The 15,872-nt window shown below is 43.0% G+C and overlaps 1 protein-coding gene across 3 annotated transcripts; it reads right to left on the bottom strand.

The window, feature by feature from the left end:
* Positions 1 to 5,352, bottom strand: LOC133782324 (protein HOMOLOG OF MAMMALIAN LYST-INTERACTING PROTEIN 5). Of its 3 annotated transcripts, XM_062221583.1 has the most exons (6): positions 5,182 to 5,352; positions 4,953 to 5,053; positions 2,205 to 2,314; positions 1,630 to 1,705; positions 1,322 to 1,462; positions 1 to 1,007 (listed from the first exon to the last, which is right to left on the bottom strand). In XM_062221583.1, the coding sequence occupies exons 1-6, from the start codon at positions 5,273 to 5,275 to the stop codon at positions 201 to 203; spliced, it is 1,329 nt and encodes a 442-aa protein (XP_062077567.1). In that variant the 5' UTR covers positions 5,276 to 5,352; the 3' UTR covers positions 1 to 200. The 3 variants fall into 3 exon arrangements, with proteins under 3 accessions (XP_062077567.1, XP_062077569.1, XP_062077568.1); XM_062221585.1 differs by lacking the exons at positions 4,953 to 5,053; positions 5,182 to 5,352 and adding an exon at positions 3,121 to 4,897; XM_062221584.1 differs by lacking the exons at positions 4,953 to 5,053; positions 5,182 to 5,352 and adding an exon at positions 2,827 to 3,074.
* Between the last annotated feature and the right edge of the window lie 10,520 nt (positions 5,353 to 15,872).

Genomic DNA, 15,872 nt, shown 5'->3' with positions numbered 1-15,872 from the left:
TAAACAAATATTTTCTTTCATTTATCATAGTAATATCATTGAAACTCGTGGCAAAAATCAATAAAATTTAATTCGGACAGGTCACAAGCGCATCAGTATTTAATAGACCTCACGGTATATATCTTTTGACATTTACAAACCACCCTGACCAACAGAGCCAGAGTTGACACACATCAGATTTATCACCAAACGAAAGAAGCTCATTGACCAGCTGATGGGTTCGTCAAAAGTTCAAGTGATTTCCTCAAGAAGTCAACAGCAATCGACACATCGTCAAATGCCAATGCACCAACTGCAAATCTGGCTGCCTTTTGTGCCTCCGCAACTTTATCAGGTGGTGGCTGGTAGTTACAGTCATACTCATATGACTTCGCTGGAGCAGGGGCAGGTTCTTTAAAAGAACTATTCCGGCTAGTTGACTGGGGTTGAGCAGCTGGTTGATAGCTTGTTGTTGGAGGAGCCGACTGGGAAGTGTAAGAAGCATCTGAGCCTTGATAGTAAGAGGCATAGTGGGAAGACACTGCAGGGATACTGCTCTCTGAAAAACTTGGATAAGATTGGAAATGAGGATAGGGGTGAGAAGTAGTATCTTGTGGATAATTGTGAGGCAAATGATGATGGGGTTCTTGGGGAAAGGGTTGTTGGTGATATAGCTGCGGATAATCAGAAGCATCAGGTCTATTTGCTGGTGGTGGGTGGATATCATGTGAAGGGTAACCGGCAGTGGGGTAAGTTTGAGGAGCTGAAGGCATGTTAGCCGAATGCTGATTGTTGACTTCATCATGGAATTGTGGTGGTGTAGGTGGTGGTGGTGGTTGAGTGTTTGTAGAATGATAGTGGTTGTTAACGTTATCATGATATTGAAATTGTGGTGGAATGTGAGTTGAATGTTGATCCGTTGGTGGAACAATTGTAGAATGCTGCCTGTCATTACTGGAATCGTACAACTCAGATGAATCAGAACCCTGTCTAGGAATAGTGGGTGTCGCTTCACAAGGTCCGATATCCTACAAAGACAAGTGTATTAAAAGACCATTAATGCAGCATTTAAAAGTAGGATTAAAAAAAAAAACAGAAAATGCAACTTTTATATATATATATATATATATATATAAATATTCAATATTATACTCTTGGAATGCTGACAGACCCTTCTTCAAAATACTATAAGCTAAAGTTATCATCAAGCCCACCAAATAACTGCAGTGTGGATTAGTATTATACTTTTTTTTTCTCAACGATGAAAAAATATAGAGAGATGATATGCACACAAACACACTTGCACTCACAAGTACACATATAATGAAACTTAAGGTCTTACATATGTTCCACCAGTTGTACTTGAAGGAATTGACAGATCATCATCACCAGAAGGGGGTCCTGCAATAGGCTTCCTTCCTTCTTTTAAAGCTTTCCTTATATCAGCTGCTTTCCAAACTGCATACTTCTGTTTCTGCTCAAGCTGCAAAATGTAGACCATGAAATATTAAACACTCAAAACACCAACTATCTAGTGTCCTTGATAGTTAATAGAAATAAATCAAGGTACGTGCATGTGAAAAAAAAAATATCCATCCAACAAATGCACAAGTAATAGAATTTCTATGTTACAATTACACAAAAACTCACATCAGGCTGAAGTGCACCAAACTGGTTAAGAATCTCAAAGAAAATGCTTGCAGCATAGAATGTTTTCGCAGTACCCCTGTAAAATAATGAAAATAAACTCTAGATCATAAGAAATAAAAACTTGAATACTATAGCAGAGACATCTACATAGGGATTCATAACTAAAGGCATTGACAGTTGACCACAATTCTATATATCCCATATATATTTACTTCTGAAAGAATATGATCACCATAAACAACTCCTTAACGTTCCAGAGGAGGAAGGGTAACACGAGCATGAAATAAAGAGGAAAAGAACACAATGCATTAGTCACAGTTCCCATTGTAATAACATTTGAAATTAATTTTTTTCAAACCTTGAATAAATCAACAAATCACCATAATATAATCATAAATATCAGTTGACCATAATTACACACAAAGGATGGTACTGAGCTACTTATGCAAATACCAACAACTGATGGAGCACAGGAAATTGGTTATTCTAAGCATAATGAAAATGAAATTACTAGTATTTAATAATTTTTTTTAATATAGGCATGAATAAGAAAAAATGAGAATGAGTTGACATACAAATCTGCTCGACCAGCACGATCTTGCTTGTCTGCTTTTGCAAAGACGTTTGAGGCAAATCCCTCCAGATATAGACTGTCTTCAGACCCCAACTTCAGAGACTTCTTATCCTGTAAAGAATTATATAAAATAAAAAATTAATAAAAAGATGAAGGAACCAAAAAAAAAAGCTATTAAACATAAATGAATGTGGGCACTGCAGGCAGAAAATACATGTTATAGTTATAAATGCAAAGTGGATCCTAAAAATTACTCGTCACAAAGAAAGCTAGGCAGCCAGAAAACCAATTAGTCACAGGAGCCTCAGTACTAGTGCATTTCTGATAGGTCCCAGTCAAAGCTTTATATAAATATATATGTATATATAATGTTGTTCTCTTCGGGTGAGAAGAGACCACAACTTTTTGGATTCAAAAGCTGCCCTTCTTTATTCACCAAATGAGTTTAAATACACCAAGTATCTAACAACTCTTCCTACTCTTAAGACCACTAAGAAAAATAAATATTATTTCATAAATAAATAACGTTGCATGGATAACTCCTTGCTGAAGACTAGGACTCTAGTAAAGATAAGACTAAGACTTTATTAAAAGATCATGTGCTTAGGACTTAGTCCATATACTTCTGATTTGGCCGAGTGATGCGTTGGGATCTTCTTGGTGGTTTGGTTGTATACAGATTGTGAAGAAAGAAGCATTGTGACTCATCTCCTTTGAGATGGCCTCCAATGATGCTTGCTGAAGGATTTGAGTGTTGGTCCCTTGTAACACTCGAGCTTTGTTGGCCCATTTGAACTCCATTGTCATCTTCCTCCAATCACAGATCACCGATCCTAGTTGTTCCAACCATTGAACACCCAAAACCAAATCTAAACCAATTAGGGGTAAAGAATAAAGATTAATGGTGAAGGGAATACCCTGTAGAAGTATGTTGACATTGTCAAATCTCCCTTGGCATTATAATGGCGGTCCATTTGCAACGCGTACATAAAAAGGCTTAGTGGGCATCATAGGTAGCTGCAGTAATGAAGCAACCTGTCACTGAAGAAATTATGTGTCGAACCGCTATCGATTAGTACCATCACCTCATAAGTTCCAATTTTGGCTGTTACACGCATGGTTTTTGCTGCTGTCCATCCTGTTAGAGCGTGTAGTGAGATCTCGAGGTCGAAAGGAAAGTCATATTTGGTTTCCGTATTGTGTTCTTCAGCTTCCTCTTCAAAATTCCCCTCCAATAGAAGAAGTTGAGACCCCTTGCATTTATGCCCCACTGAGAATTTGTCATCACAGTTAAAGCACAACCCTTGCGCATGTCTTCTTTGCATCTCATCCCAAGACAGCTTCTTAATAGCTGAAGTCTTAGTGGTAGCGGAAGGAATGAGCGAAGGACGAGAAGTTGATGGTGGTGCGCGGTAGAACCTCTGTTGTCGTTGTAGCTGTTCGTCTTTCATGCGAGCGAAGCTTATGGCGTCCTTCAAAGTTTTTGGTTTGAACATACAAATAGCTTCCGAAATTTCTGATCGTAATCCTCCCATGAATGTTCCCACAAGTGCCTTCTGTGACCAGCCGTCAACTCAATTACCCAGCCTCTCAAACTCTTTTTGGTATTCACGAAGGGATCCAGTTTGGCGAATTTTGGACAGAGATTCATCAAAATCTTCACAATCAGTTGGTCCAAAACGAGCCCACAACTCTTCCTTAAATGTGTCCCAAGTCACCATGCGACCTTCCTCTTCATACGCGTGTCGTAGCCATTGCCACCATTGATTTGCTTCTCCTTCAAGATGAAAAGAAGCTAGAGAAACTTTTTAATTGTCTGTTGTGCCCTAAAATTCAAAAAACTGTGCAACCCGATTGAACCATTCCGTGGGATCGTCACTAGAGTATTTTGGAAACTCTAGCTTTGCCATTTTTGAAGAGAACGTTTGCCGGCTGCCATCACTCTCTTCCCATTGTGTCCGAATTGGTCCACGTCTGCCTGTGTTGTTCGAACTGTCCGCATTGTTGTGAACGAAGTCCGATAATCGGCTGACCGATTCCTCAAGTCTCTGCATTCCCGTGAGGACTCCAGCGAGTGCAGCCTCTAATGCTTCAATTCTCTCTTTATTGGTTGTCATTGAAACCCGACTCTAATACCACTGATAGGTCCCAGTCAAAGCTTTATATAAATATATATGTACATATAATGTTGTTCTCTTCGGGTGAGAATAGACCACAACTGTTTGGATTCAAAAACAACTCTTCCTACTCGTAAGATCACTAAGAAAAATAAATATTATTTCATAAATAAATAAAGTTGCATGGATAACTACTTGCTGAAGACTAGTACTCTAGTAAAGATAAGACTAAGACCTTATTAAAAGATCATGTGCTTAGGACTTAGTCCATATACTTCTGATTTGGCCTAGTGATGCGTTGGGATATTCTTGGTGGTTTATCAATTTCAAACTTACTATTAAGTATTAAGTTCACTAATAGGTTTAGCAAAATATCTCAGTTGATGAAACGAACCGAACCCAAGTGCATTTAAGACTTGCTACTAAATTATTCATCGGGTAAGAAAAAATGACATAAAGAGATGCAATTTAACATTCCTATCCTTTTTAAACAGCTTTAGAGCAAGGAAAAAATAAAACCTAGTTGATTAATGGAATTGAAACCAAAAACACATCTTCCAAATCAAAAAGTACAACCCAAAAATTTATATAATAGATTCCACGCACAAGTGTATGTGTATAAATATAATGACCTTCTCAAGCTGGTTCATGAGGGAAATAAGGAGGGCATTGGTAGTCTTGGTACGCTCGCTCTGAGGGATTTTCAATCCTCTTTCCATTGCGTACAAGCGACCTACATGATAATCAAATAATTCAATTAAAAAACTAAGAGATCAATAAAGCTTGCTAGGGATTTAGAGATCGAAATAGTAAGATTATTAATCCGAACATTTAAGGTTTGTGATTAAAAGAAAGACTTACAATAATAAGATACGAGAGGCTCGTGCTTCTGTAACTCATCGGCTCGTTGCAGATACGGTAAGAGGAGCTTCGCGGGTTCGTTTTCCCCAGCCATGTATGCCTTTTTCTGTGATTGTAAAGAGAGAGAAGAGAGAATTTAATTTTCAAAATTGATTAGTGAGGGCAAAACTTTGGAGAACAAGGCGAGTCTCAGTCTATTGTTTTAGACCATGCAACGACGTCGTTTTCTTACACGCTTCGAAATCTTGGAGGCGAAGATTGGTAAAGATAAGACGGATTTGCTGGTCAATCCTTTTATTATAAGATTATTACTTTTTTTCCTCGAAAGTTTCTTATATTCAAACGAATACCAGTTGCAACAACATTCATTTCTTAAATATCCACTTCTCCAACTCATAAAAGTGAAGAAAGAACTTCTTTATAAATTTTTTGCATCAATTAATAGTCATAAATTGATAATTAAAGACATTAGTTTGTGACATCTACAAACATTCAACTAATCACATGTAAATATGAAAGTACGAGATTTTATACCATAATTATATTGTAATTAATTCCTAATTAACTAGTTAATTTGTTACATTTATGTTGAATATGTCAAATCCCACAATTAAATTGTAGTTACCCAAGTTAGTGGAATACAAATTGTAAGTGTTGACTATTTTTTACGCTATCAACCGTAAGAACAGAGATTAAAGAAATAAGTGAATCAAACACAATAATTTTTATGTGGTTTAGGTCATAAAAGAACCCTAGTCCACAGGTCTCTGATATTAAAATGATTGGAAGCTTGCGAGGACAAGCTTCAATAGTGTATTATCAGGTAGTGTTTAGATTGCTCTGAGTACAAAGTATTTTCTCTCTAAAAAGCTAAACCTTTTACAATGAGACTCCAAGCCATATTTATAGAGGTTGGGGTCATTAATACTAATCATAAGTAATTAATACACATTCTTCCCATTATTAGGGGATTAATACCACTTCAACGCATTTGGCTGCATTGAATAGAGGTCACGGCCCAAGCGAGATTTGCGAGGCCCACTGCAGAAAGGTACCTACTTTATAGGGAACATGCCCTAAGTACTGTCAGGGTATGATGCAAGTACCTCCACGTCAGACGGCGTAGTGGGTGTGCGAATTGTCGAGTCGTACACTCGACAACACTGTTGACGGATCACCCATAATGGTTGGTCAGGTCTTCCTCTGATGTTGCTATCCCGCATCACCTGACACCTGGCTTATCCTCTAGATCCTGAGGACAAGATCCTCGCCCTGGAATATAACTGATGGCAAGAAACAACCCGTGGACTGCCAAGCATTCTCGGGACATAGCCTTAGGAAGGCGTTCGTAGCTCTCGGGACATACCCCTAGGGATAGGTCAAAGTCCTCCCTCTATCCAAGGGGAATGATCCCCAACTATAGACCCGACCTCTCGAAGACTTATCCTCGGGGCGCGGCCTCGTGAAAAGAAGCACATGTCCTACTCAGACGATCACGTGTCCTTGGGTGAAAATACGGACAACATTTTCCCCCAAGTCTCTACTCATCCTCGGGCAGTGGAGACTTAAAATTGAGGAAGACTTCGAAAAGTTCTTGGATAGGAAACATTTGGACTTCTACTGGTGTCACTATGAGATTTCCTGCCACATGTTGTAACCCCATTGTTGGGCTAGTCAATCCGTGCCATTAATGAAAGATCAATTCCGTGGCCAGAAACGTCTTTTCCATACCCTAGGCGTCCTTTCAGTTAATACTCGAGATTTCCTTTTCCAATGCCAATTATCACGATCCGCACCTCTTTGATCTTAGGCCCTTAGATCGCTCTCGAGTACCCATGTCCTAGATAATCCGACGTTACATTTCGAGTAAGTATCCCTGAACTATGATTTTCCATTTTCATGTGTGTTTGAGAGTTTAAGATGCATGCTTAGGAGTTGTTTTTCGAGCCTTTCAGAGACTTTTTTGCCTTATTTACGGTCATAAAGGGTCTAAATGGCTCATTTAAGCGTTTTGTAGTGTTCTGGTGCGTTTTTCAATAATCTGTGTCTTCGGCTAGAATCTGGAAAATTTCCCAATTCCGGCGATGTTCACCATCTCTGATGGTGTTCATCTTTTCTGGAAGTGTTTCCAGTGTCAAGTACTTGGCTCCGAGGACACCCCAGAGACATTAGTCTATTTCTTTCTCCTTCCCCGAGCAGTTGTCTTAGGGGCTCTCGTTTTGGCCTAACTTCCTTCAGGTCAAGGCGCTAACTGCTTGGTATTTGTTTTCAAATATCTGAGGAGCTTCATTAGCTCCACCAACAAGGGTTCTACGCCTTTGACAACGAAATCCTCCTGATGGCTCGAGAGGCAGAATAACGCCCCGAGAAGGGAACACAAGTGATTGATAGCAACCAGGCTCTTATTGTACGAGAGAGCTCAAAGCCGGTTGCGGTGAGGCCTTGCAGAGCTGGCCTCTCAGAGGAAGAGGCCAACGTTAATCCGATGCTGTCAAATACCCCGTATCATGCCATAGGATTAGAAGCAGAAGACCTTCCGAGCAAGCTATGGCATCGAGGTGCCTTAACTAAAATACTCACCAACTACGGGGCAGACGACAGCGAGATATTAGTGCGCCTGGCTTGGGAGGATGAGAGGATGCACAAAATCATTCACGGGCTCGGGCCTTGGAGCGCCTCACATCTTCAAGCGGGTGCAGCCCTGCCACTGCACCAATATTATGTCGACTTCCTCAAATTCGCCGGCATAGCCCCATGTCAACTATCTTCGAACGGCTATTGGCTACTAGTTGGACTCTACATCCTATACAAGATCCAAAACTGGCCCACTCCGTCCTTCGTCAAAATACTGTATATCTACAGCTTTCGGCAATGCTCGAAGAATGGGGGAAATGGGGATATTATACCTTGATGAAACACACAAGTCTGGGGAAAGGCTATAAAGCTTTGTGTAACAACGAGAACCACGCTCGGGCTTATAAAGATCAATTCTTTTAGGCGAACAGTTTTCCCACGAGGACTAATCCCACCTTACTCTTGGGCTTCACCACCGTCGGTAAGTATCGAACTCGCGTAAGTTAGTCCAATGGCACTTAGCTTGTTACTTATCTCTATTCTTATTGTCCTAATCAGGTCCATATCATCGTACCCCTTTTGTTGATTCCTTCGATGAGAGGCTTCGGGCGATAGGCTCTCTCCGCAACGAAGAGCTAGAGCTTTCCCTCCTCATCACCGATGTCCGTCTTCGACAGTATGGGTTGCTGCAGGCGGGGAAAAGTGTAAATTCTATGGTCCTTGCCTAATTTCAAAACTCGAAGAGATCTCAAATGGAAGCGAAGCTACACACAGATTTCATGGTGGCCAAGGTGCTCCAACAATATCAGCAGCGTCTTCGTGAAGAGCACGTGGATAGTGTTCTTGCTATCAAAGTCATTACGGAGGAAAAATAAGACGAAGAGCTTGAGGCGAAGCTAGAAGCAGGGATCGAATCGTCCTCCATGCATCAAGGTGAATCTTCGATCATTCTTCACTATGCTAGGCATGTAGGGGAGGGAACTAGTCCCAACCATATCTTGTTTTTTCTCCCTCCCTTCTCGAATGTGGCCAAGTCTCAGAGTGTCATTGGTATGCGAAAGAGTACCAAGATTACCAGGATCTCATCAACACATTCCTCCACAACTCAAAGAGAAAAAGGCACCCTCATGGCTTCGTGCCTCTTGATGAGTCGATGGCCATGCAGGCCTCTTGGTTTTGTCAGTACAAAACCAATTTAACATAAGAGATGGTTCGTCTTGTACACAAATTTGCTAGTACCATCCTCCATTCTGAGGAGCTAGTACAAATTTTCTGCACGTATTATTCTGTTATGGATTTATTTTCATTTATAGGGACTAACAAGGGTGTTTCCTTTGTGCAGACAGCATGGGCTTTTCAGACATGGTGCGCTCGAAATGCCAAAGGGTGTCAAGCCCTTTTGAGATCGACCTTTCGACGGCCTCGACAACAGTGCCCACGCCTCCTTCGTCTGTTCCAGTACCCTCAATCGCTGCTCCAACGACCCTTACCTTAAGCACAGCAGTCGCCTACGAGGTCATAGACCTTGAGGCTTCCTCTCCCTGAGATGAGGGATTCTTCGGGAAAGGCAAAGAAATTCCTCCCAATTCCCCTAAATCCAAGGATCCCCAGTTGGTCACCTTTCTAGAGTATTATGATGATGATGGCTTGGGTCTACACAAGGAGGTCACGGAGTACTACAATGCTCGCATTGGCGAAGGCAACGAGAGTGTCTGACTATTGACCGAGTTTCTACGCGAGGACTGGCTGAAAGAACCTGTCTCCGCTCCTCGCCATGGAGAACTTGAACCTCTCCTCACGAGGAGAATAGGAGAGAGGGCCATACCACTTGGCACGGAACTCCTGCAGGGACTAACGACATCCTTGTGTGAGATGGCCGCAGGTAGCTTCGCCTGTTGCGGTGGCGACAATGAGGTGGCGCTGGTGGCAACCAACCGTCACGCTGCCACTAGAGTAAGTCTTGATTTCTATTCAAGTATTCCTGTATATCTTGTCTTTTTGGATGATTCTTCATTCTGAATTTACAGGTTGCGGCCTTAAATCAACGACTTGGGGACCTGGTGCTGACGCGATCCCTTGAGCTGAAAAAGGCTCGGGAGGAGTTGGCTCGCATCCAGGTGGAGCTTGCTCAAACCCAAGAGACTGCAGTCCCTTGGAGGAACATTCGTGGCTCCAGAAAAGAGGTGGAGGACACCAAGGCCCGTGTCTGAGAGGTGGAGGACCAACTGGTAACGGAGAGGTCGAAGTTGTCAACCTTGGAGGAAATATTCGCCATGCTATTGGAAGATGTTGCAGTCCGCACATGGACTGTGGAGAAGGAACTGGCCCAAGTCCGCAAGGAGTTTCGGTTAAGCCAAGTGGAACTTTAAGCCCGTGTCGGTGAGTTGGAAAAAATCAATGGGGAACTGGCCAAAGACCTCGACGAGATGGCTGAGGACATGCTCTTTGTTGCATGGCAAAGCAACAAGGACATGGACCTCTCTTTCATAGAGGATTTTGACATGAGGACCAAACTTGAGGCACGTCTCGAGGTGGACGCTACCCGCACAGCTCAAGAGAGAGAGAGGCCTCAGCGGCGGGTCAGACTTCTGAGAATAGCCAGTAGTTGAGCTGGTGACAGAGGTGCCATCAAGCAAAGGCCCCCAGTAATTTTTAAATAGAACAGGCCTGTGTGCCATACTCTTTAGGGGTACAAACACTCAATGCTCGAGCCCCCGAGCATACTTGTAATTATTTTCAATGCATCTTTCCTTACTTTCACTTAATTTGGCTCTCTGAATTCAACGTAACTTAATGACCACGAGAATTAGGCGACTAGTTCTATAAATTCGACGTAACCCAACTGTCACGAGAACAAGAACTCAAACCATCTTAAAAACTTTTGTATCTATAAATTCAACATAACATGCATGTCAACGTAACTTAATGACCACGAGAATTAGGCGATTGGTTATATAAATTCAACGTAACTTGCATGTCAACGTAACTTAATGACCACGAGAATTAGGCGATTGGTTCTATAAATTCAACGTAACCCAACTGTCACGAGAACAAGAACTCAAACCATCTTAAAAACTCTTGGTTCTATAAATTCAACGTAACATGAACATCACGAGAACAAAAACTCCAAATGTTTTAACTAGTCGGTTATGTAAATTCAACATAACACGAATGTCATGAGAACAAGAACTCAATCCACTTTAGCCAGTTGGTTCTATAAATTCAACGTAACACGAATGTCATGAGAACAAAAACTCAAATCGTTTTAACTAGTTGGTTCTGTAAATTCAACGTAATACGAATGTCACAATAACAAGAACTCAAACCATTTTATTCAGTTGGTTCTATAAATTCAACATAACACGAATTTCATGAGAACAAGAACTCAAACTGTTTTATCCACTTGGTCCTTTGTAGGCTCATAGTCCTAGAAGTAACTTTGACGCAAAAATTTACCATTGGTCCATACTCAGTGTCCTATGCCCCTGCAATCCAAAGATTCAAGCTATCGGGGGTTGTGGCACGTGAAACTGCCTGCCCCCCGAGTGCATATCTTGTCACGTTCAGATCATCTCACATCTCCTTGGGAGGTGATGTTAACAAGGTGCCCAAGCATAAACGGCTTGGACATCCACCCATGTCTCACATATTAGGATTTCGTTATTACTCTTTGGGTGCGCGCTATCCTCAGAAGGTAACCTGAATTCTTAAGTCTGCATTATACTAGGTTTTCTAGCTATGGGATATACTGACCTTAGGGGCACTTCACTCGTCGACTAGCCAAGCTCCCCTTGTCACGGATTCCCTGAGGCCAACTATGGGGTACTTGACCTTCTGTTCGCATCTCGAGATCAAGAGACTTGATCAGAGCTCCCTGGGTTCGATGTCCACTGGAGGTGACACTAGGTTATCTAGTTCCTAGGTGTTAATCTTAGTTCTACCTGGAACAAGCTGCCTTCTAGGCTAGACCTAACTAGTTTCCTAGGATTTTCTATTCTCGAGATGGCGATGCTAGGCTTACTCTTGACAATTGACAAGTTTTAGTTTCCTAAGTCGTTCTCTGCGAGGCGTGCTGCCCTAACTCCATGCCCCCCAAGTGATCAGAGATTAGTCTGTGGTCATTTGTCCAGGTGAGTGGGTGCTCTTACATAGAATTAATAGAATATAAAGGAAACCAAAGAATATAAGCAAACAATAAATTCCTTACCGTGTTTTATATACATAGTTTCCATTACATTTGCTCAAAGGCTACAAAGGGTATTACAGAAATAGGCAATGTTTGCTGCTCATAGTACCGGTAATACTAGTGAAGATGCTCGAAATTCTAGGGGTGAGGAATCAACGCCCCACTTATTTGGGATAATTTTTATGTTCCTGGACACACAACGCTCTCGACTTGGTCTGGGCCCTCCCAGTTGGGTCCCATCACTCATGCACCGGGGTCTCGGCTGGCTAAGAAGACTTTTCGCAACACTAGATCTCCGACCGCAAATTTTCTATCTTTCACTTTGGAGTTAATATATCTGGCCACCTTCTGTTGGTAGGATGCTACTCAAAGCTGAGAAGCTTCGCGTAGTTCCTTCACAAGGTCCAAGGACTCCCAAAGTAAAGCATGGTTCATGGTCGGGTCATACGTCTCCCGTCGGTGTATGGAGATTGCTGCTTCAACTGGGAGCATAGCCTCATACCCGTAGGCCATCGAGAAGGGAGAATGGTGGTGGTGGTTCGGGTAGTAGTGTGGTAGCTCCACAACGCCCAAGGCAGCTCCTCGGGCCAAGCTCCTTTTGCCTGCTCCAACCTTTTCTTCAAAGTGGACTTGAGTGTCTTATCAATTGCTTCCACTTGGCCATTGGCCTGCGGATGGGCCACGGAAGAGAAGCTCTTGATGACACCATGCCATTGACAGAAGTCTGTGAATACTTCACTGTTGAACTACAATCCGTTATCGGAGACTATCTTCCTCACTATGTTTTTGATGACGAAATCCAAAACCTTTCTGGAGGTGATGGTAGCGAGTGGCTTGGCCTCAACCCACTTCGTGAAGTAGTCGATGACCACTTTGGCATATATCACCTCCCTTCCCTGTAGGTAGGGACCCGATAAGGTCGATGCCCTAGACAGCAAAAGGCCATGGGCTGGTCATCTGCGTGAGCTCATTTGGAGGCGCTCGGGGGATATTGGCAAAGTGCTGGCACTTGTTGTATTTCTCGACGTAATCCATTTCATCTCCAATCATGGTAGGCCAAAAATACCCTTGCCTTAAGATCTTCTTGGAGAGGCTTTGCCCCCTAGTGTGATCTCCGTAGAAACCTTCGTGTACCTCTCGTAGTATTAAACTGGCTTCTGGCATGGACACACACCGAAGCAAGGGCAATGAATAACCTCACCTATAAAGCCTATTATCCATGATTATGTACCTCGGTACTTGATACAACAACATCCAAGCTCCCTTCTTATCTTGGGGCAACTCCCCGGAGATGAGGTATTTAACTATTGGCTCCATCCACCCATCTTGGGATTCTATATATTCCACCTCGTCTGGAGCTGAGGCACTCAAAGAATCCAAGTAATCAATGGGGACCACATTGATTAACTCTGCATCTTTGGTCATGGCCAGCTTAGCCAGGGCGTCCGCATTAGAATTTTGCTCTCGCGGTACTTGCCGAATAGTGAATCTTTGGAAGTTATGCAACATTTCTTGAACCTTTGCCAAGTACGTTGCCATCTTTGTTTCTCGGGCCGTGTACTCTCTGAGAACTTGGTTCACCATGAGTTGGGAGTCGCTAAAGATCTTGAGTCCTTCGGCCTTGAGCTCCAACGCCACTTGGAGCCCAACAATTAAGGCTTCATATTATGCTTCATTGTTAGAGATGCTAAACCTAAAGCGAAGGGCACTATACACCCTATGCCCCTCGAGGGAAATCAAAATAATTCCCACCTTGGTGCCATTTTTATTATAAGATCCATCCACAAACAGTTTCTAGGCTCATCCGACCCTTGGGTTACCCTCAATCTTTTCCTGATTCCCTATGCACTCGGTGATGAAATCGGTGAGTGCTTAACCTTTTATGGCAATCCTTAGATAGTAGGTGATGTCAAATTGACTCAGCTCCATCGACCACTTCAAGAGCCTTCCCGACGACTCAGGCTTCTGAAGGACTTGTTTGAGGGGATGGTTTGTGAGGACCTTAATCAGATGCACTTGGAAGTAGGGTCTTAGCTTTTGAGAGGCAACCATTAAGAAAAAGGTTAACTTCTCCATTAGCGGGTACCTAGACTCTGCCCCAAGGAGTCTTTTGTTGACATAATAGATGGGGTGTTGAACACGGCTTTCTTCCCTTACCAACGCAACACTGATGGCGTCTTCCGAAACAACCATGTAGAGCAGGAGAACTTCTCCGTCTACTGGCTTGGATAGGATCGGAGGGTTTTCCATGTGTGCCTTGAGCTGTTGGAACGCCTGTTCACACTCTTCTGTCCATTAAAACCTCTGACTTTCTTGGAGAACATTGAAGAAAGGGATGCACTTGTCCATTTCCTTGGAGACAAAATGGCTCAAAGATGCGATCCTCCCTATTAGTCTTTGAATGTCTTTATGTTTACAGGGAGATGGAATTTCGATTAGGGCCTTGATATTCTTGGGGTTCACCTTAATCCCTCGAGCACTGACGATGAAGCCTAGGAACTTTCCGGAGGCAACCCCAAATGTGCACTTTTGGGGGTTGAGCTTCATCTTGAACCGGTGGAGCACCGCGAAGACCTTAGTCAGGTCACCCACGTGGTCTGGGCAGTCCTGGATTTGACCAACATATCGTCTACATAGACCTCCATGTTTTGACCCAATTGGTTTTTGAACATCTTGTTAACCAACCTCTGGTAGGTGGTGCCAGCATTTTTTAGCCCGAAAGGCATCAAAATGTAACAATAAATACCCTTGTCGGTTCGAAAGCTAGTGTGCTTCTGATCGACGATGTGCATGGATATCTGGTTATATCCTGAGTATGCATCCATGAACTATAGTAACTCGTAACCAGAGGTGGCATCGACCATCTGGTCTATCTTGGGAAGCAGGAAGCAGTCCTTCGAACAGGCCTTGTTAAGGTCCGAGAAATCAATGCATGTCCTCTAAGTGCCATTTGACTTTGGCACGAGGACATGATTGGCCAGCCACCTAGGGTATTGGGCTTCTCGGATAAACCCATTGGAGAGGAGCTTGTCTACTTCAGCCTTGAGAGCCTCTTTCCGAGTTTAATCAAACGTCTGTTGCTTCTGCTAGATGAGAGCAAAGCTATGATCGACATTCAAGGCATGGCATATGATATTTGGATAAATAGCAGTCATGGCAGAATGTGACCAGGCGAACATGTCTTGGTTTCCTTGGAGGAAGCCTACCAATGCCTCTCAAACTTTCTTTTTTAAGCTTCCCCCAACTTTTACTTTCCTGTCGAGGTTGAGGTATCAAGAACTACCTCCTCCACCTTCTCTATTGGTTCAATGGACCTCTACTCTTGAACCCTTGGATCTAACTTGTTGGGCCTCGACTCCTGGACAGCTTGTACCTCCGAGGCCTCGACCTTCTCAAGACCTTCCTCCCTTACCATCATCACTAGAGCCTTGAGGGAGACATTGTAACACTGTCTTGCCTCTTTCTGGTCACCATAGACTGTGCCGATACCTACATCTATGGGTAACTTCATGCACAGATGATGGATGGAGGTGACGACCCCAAACTCTACCAGTGCAGGTTGCCCCAAGATGGTGTTGTATGCTGAGGAACAATCCACCACCACAAAGGTGCAGTATTTGAAGGCTTGGCGAGGTACCTCTCCAAGCGTCACATGGAGCTTTATCTGCCCCATTGGGATGAAGGCTTCTCCCGAGAATCCGTAGAGTGTCGAGGCGCATGGGAAGGTTGACTTAAACAAGATTCTCACCGAACTCCTGTTGTCTACCAGAATCAGTGCCACCATTTTGTTGGAGATTTGGCTCTCAATCACCAACTGGTCGTGATGTGGGAAATGTACTCTCTGAGTGTCATCTTCAGAGAATGTTATGACTTGGTCAGTCATTCATGGCATTTGGGCAGGCAGTTGGGCCAAAGCCATGACCTCATCATC

The sequence above is a fragment of the Humulus lupulus genome, chromosome 6 (assembly GCF_963169125.1).
Source record: "Humulus lupulus chromosome 6, drHumLupu1.1, whole genome shotgun sequence".
In the NCBI taxonomy this organism is placed as follows: domain Eukaryota; kingdom Viridiplantae; phylum Streptophyta; class Magnoliopsida; order Rosales; family Cannabaceae; genus Humulus; species Humulus lupulus.
This window is presented reverse-complemented; position numbering and strand designations above follow the sequence as displayed.

Excerpts from the sequence above, each read along its gene's own strand:
- LOC133782324 (XM_062221583.1), bottom strand. The coding sequence starts at position 5,275 with ATGGCTGGGGAAAACGAACCCGCGAAGCTCCTCTTACCGTATCTGCAA. Across the intron at positions 2,315-4,952 it reads TCATGAACCAGCTTGAGAAG|GATAAGAAGTCTCTGAAGTT; the intron begins GTCATTATATTT and ends AATTCTTTACAG. Across the intron at positions 1,008-1,321 it reads GTACAACTGGTGGAACATAT|GATATCGGACCTTGTGAAGC; the intron begins GTAAGACCTTAA and ends TTGTCTTTGTAG.